Genomic DNA, 2993 nt, shown 5'->3' on the forward strand with positions numbered 1-2993 from the left:
TATATATATATGTGGTAGGCCTGTGATATAGATATGCATTATTAAGCAAAATGTTACAAATGTCCTCTGTCTCTTATATATGCAGTGGCATTTATGAAAGAGATTCCCACATGAAGTCACTTGAGATCCGATGAGAGCCGCTTGCCATAGACTTGAACTCTACTCCCTCCAGATTCACATCTTGAGGTAGGCACCATTCTATCATGTTCCCTGTAAAAGACAATGTGGGCCTATGTAAACAATTGTGAAGCTGTTGGACTAGGTTTTAATCAAACAGTGTTTGCAGAAGAACACAAAACTCTCTAAATGACTTTTTTCCACTGAACTCCCTATGAAAAAAGAGGAAGTCTTAAAAACAGTACAGTAGTCAGCTGTATGACTTATACAACTCTCACTTCATTGAAGTTCATTCACAGTATATTCATTTCCTTACATGTGTTATGACAACTACTATACACTTCTATGACGAACATGCTTTTAGTTTCTGAATTAAGTTATTATTGATGTTTTGTGTAACCTACAGTTAAAAATAAGTGGTGTAAATGTTTGAATATTGTCTCATAAAAAGTGAAAAAAGAGCAGTCGGCAAAATCTTTCATTATTATTATTTCTTAAAAAAAAAAACAGCAAAGCAACATTATTACTACTAACAATATTATTAATTAGATTTGCAATATATTTTTCAAAATATATTAATATTATTTATATATTATTGTTTTATGTCATTTAAATATTTATAGTATTTTACAACTCTCAGTGTAACTAATATACAGGAAGCCATTTTATAGCCATATGACATTAAAATCATAAAACAGAGGACCCCTTCAGACCCTTGTGGTAAAGCACGTTTTACTAATTTAAACATTTGTAGATAATCGCTTTCAACACTGTGTGAAAGTATCATGATTATAATTATAATATTTCTAAGAACTCAGCATGTTTTTAAACTAGATTTTTCAAAGATTTCTCCTCTACACATCATCATCATTATCTCGGATATTGTTTTACAATTTTACAGTATTTCACAGTTAACCTCACCAGATCTTGTGTCGAAAGTCACAACAAACACTGCAACAATTTGGTCTTTTTCTTCCCATCCAGTGATCCTCCGATCCCTGACTGACAGTCCATGAAAGGCGCAGTCTCCCTCTTCATCAGTGGCGGAAGCATCTCCTCCCGGGCCGCTGTGCTTCTGGGGAGAGTGTGCACTTTCACCTGAAACAGCTGGTACACTATTCGGTCTCACCGGGCTTGCGTTCAGGTTGATATCTGCCCGTACACCGCCCTCGGTCGGGTAGCTAGACAGACCGGAATGTACTGAATCCTCAGTCTCCGGTGATGGAGCCGTTGGGGCAAATTCGGCCGGGGGAACCTCCTCCCAGTCCAGCAGCGGAGCACGATCCGACTGCTCCACCATAGTGTTTTCGATATGACTATCGAGAGGAAATAAACAAAGCCGTCGCACTCGATACCGAGCGGTCAGTCAAAGCGACAAACGCTACGCATGAAACGGAACATAGCGTTTGCAATTCAAACGATCCCTAAATGTAGTAATCCAGACTGGGTAACAGACGCTACCCAGGCGTACACTGTTTTGATGATGTCACATACTTCCGCTCACGTGGTGCAAAAGGATTATTGCGATCAACCAACTCCCACCCGAAAAATAAATACACATTATGATGTTGTCTGTGTGCGCAGTACACTAAAATAAATACGCTGACGACTTTTGGCGACCATAATTAGCTTTCCTTGACAGTCAGAATTCATGCACAAATAAACGTAGCTTTTTGGATGTTTAATAATACATTGAATTTAAATTTTAAATAAATAAATAATATATCTATAATCAGTGTTGGGGAAAGTTACTTTTAAAAGTAATGCATTACAATATTGCGTTACTCCATAAAAAAGTAACTAATTACGTTACTTAATTACTTTTTATTGAAAGTAATGCGTTACGTTACTTTTGCGTTACTTTTTAAATCTGGGATTACGTAACTCGCGTTACTTGTAATTAGTTACCCCCAACACTGTCTATAATCTATTTCTTTGTCGTTTATACAGTTTTGATGATTAGTGGTGTTTCAAGCTGGATCTTTTCTGAAGCGCGTGACCACTTTACTGCTTTCAAAGACTGACTATTCTACGATCCAATAGTATTTGGCTGTGAGCTGTGAACTAGCATTTCATTGGTTGAAACTAGTAAACGTATACGCCCCCTTTTCTAAACGAGTCGGTCTTCTGAACGAAAGTGACATCTAAATTTCATTAACATCTAGCTCACTTCACAACAAGGAGAGAAAAGGGACTAAGGGAGTAAAAACATGATTTTGTAAAGGTGACTGATGACCACAAAATGTTGTAAATGCGATATTAAAACTCATAATTAATTTGGGCTATTATTATATTTTATGTGCTTAGTCCAGTTGTACTCAGAATTTCAAATATGGAGAGAAGAGTGATAACGATAACGTTAGATGTCGTGATCACAAATAAACCGTCACGCCTTCTTACTGGTATGCAGAAAAAGGGTTAATGAACTAAAGTTGTTAACGGATCTGAACAAATCTTTTTTTTTAGTGAACAGATTCAAAAGATTCGAGTCGTGAATTAAAATATTTGACGCTTAGCGGAGTTAATTAACGGTCGAGCCTCTCCGCCCATCGTTAAAGGACCTCATTAACGTTGTCGCGCCAAGTTCAAACGTGGTGTCCCATGAGCTCATCTCAGGGTAAGTTGAAATTGCTTTTATGTGGTTCAAAACAGCACAATAAATCCATGCGAGTGACCAAAGATATATTTTGAGAGAATCTGTAAATGTTTTGATCTTCTCACAACAAACATGAGATCCTTGAGATATTGAGGCCTACCTCAGGAGACTACTCTCATAACTTGTTTGTGATTGTTTACCTTACATTTTGTGTCTGTCTGTCTGTCTGTCTGTCTGTCTGTGTGTGTGTGTGTGTGTGTGTGTGTGTGTGTGTGTGTGT

The 2993-nt window shown here is 37.3% G+C and overlaps 2 protein-coding genes across 6 annotated transcripts in view; one reads left to right on the forward strand and one right to left on the reverse strand.

Annotated features, from left to right (window-relative positions):
* The window catches only part of LOC107686315 (protein LCHN-like), a 10097-nt gene extending 8482 nt beyond the window's left edge, over positions 1-1615 (reverse strand). For all 4 annotated transcript variants that reach the window (XM_016483277.1, XM_016483276.1, XM_016483279.1 and 1 more), the window contains exons 1-2: positions 1039-1615; positions 111-210 (exon numbers count right to left, since the gene is read on the reverse strand). In XM_016483277.1, the coding sequence (XP_016338763.1) occupies positions 111-210; positions 1039-1417 (479 nt within the window). In that variant the 5' untranslated portion in view covers positions 1418-1615. The remainder of the gene's footprint in view (positions 1-110; positions 211-1038) is intronic.
* A 1005-nt stretch (positions 1616-2620) lies between these two features.
* wee2 (WEE2 oocyte meiosis inhibiting kinase) overlaps positions 2621-2993 on the forward strand; it is a 6254-nt gene continuing 5881 nt past the window's right edge. The window contains exon 1 of one of the 2 annotated variants that reach the window (XM_016483284.1): positions 2621-2734. The gene's annotated coding sequence lies outside the window, so the exon portion shown is untranslated. The remainder of the gene's footprint in view (positions 2735-2993) is intronic. The other variant, XM_016483283.1, reaches the window with a different exon arrangement.

Source organism: Sinocyclocheilus anshuiensis, unplaced genomic scaffold (genome assembly GCF_001515605.1).
Source record: "Sinocyclocheilus anshuiensis isolate Anshui unplaced genomic scaffold, SAMN03320099.WGS_v1.1 scaffold481, whole genome shotgun sequence".
NCBI lineage: Eukaryota > Metazoa > Chordata > Actinopteri > Cypriniformes > Cyprinidae > Sinocyclocheilus > Sinocyclocheilus anshuiensis.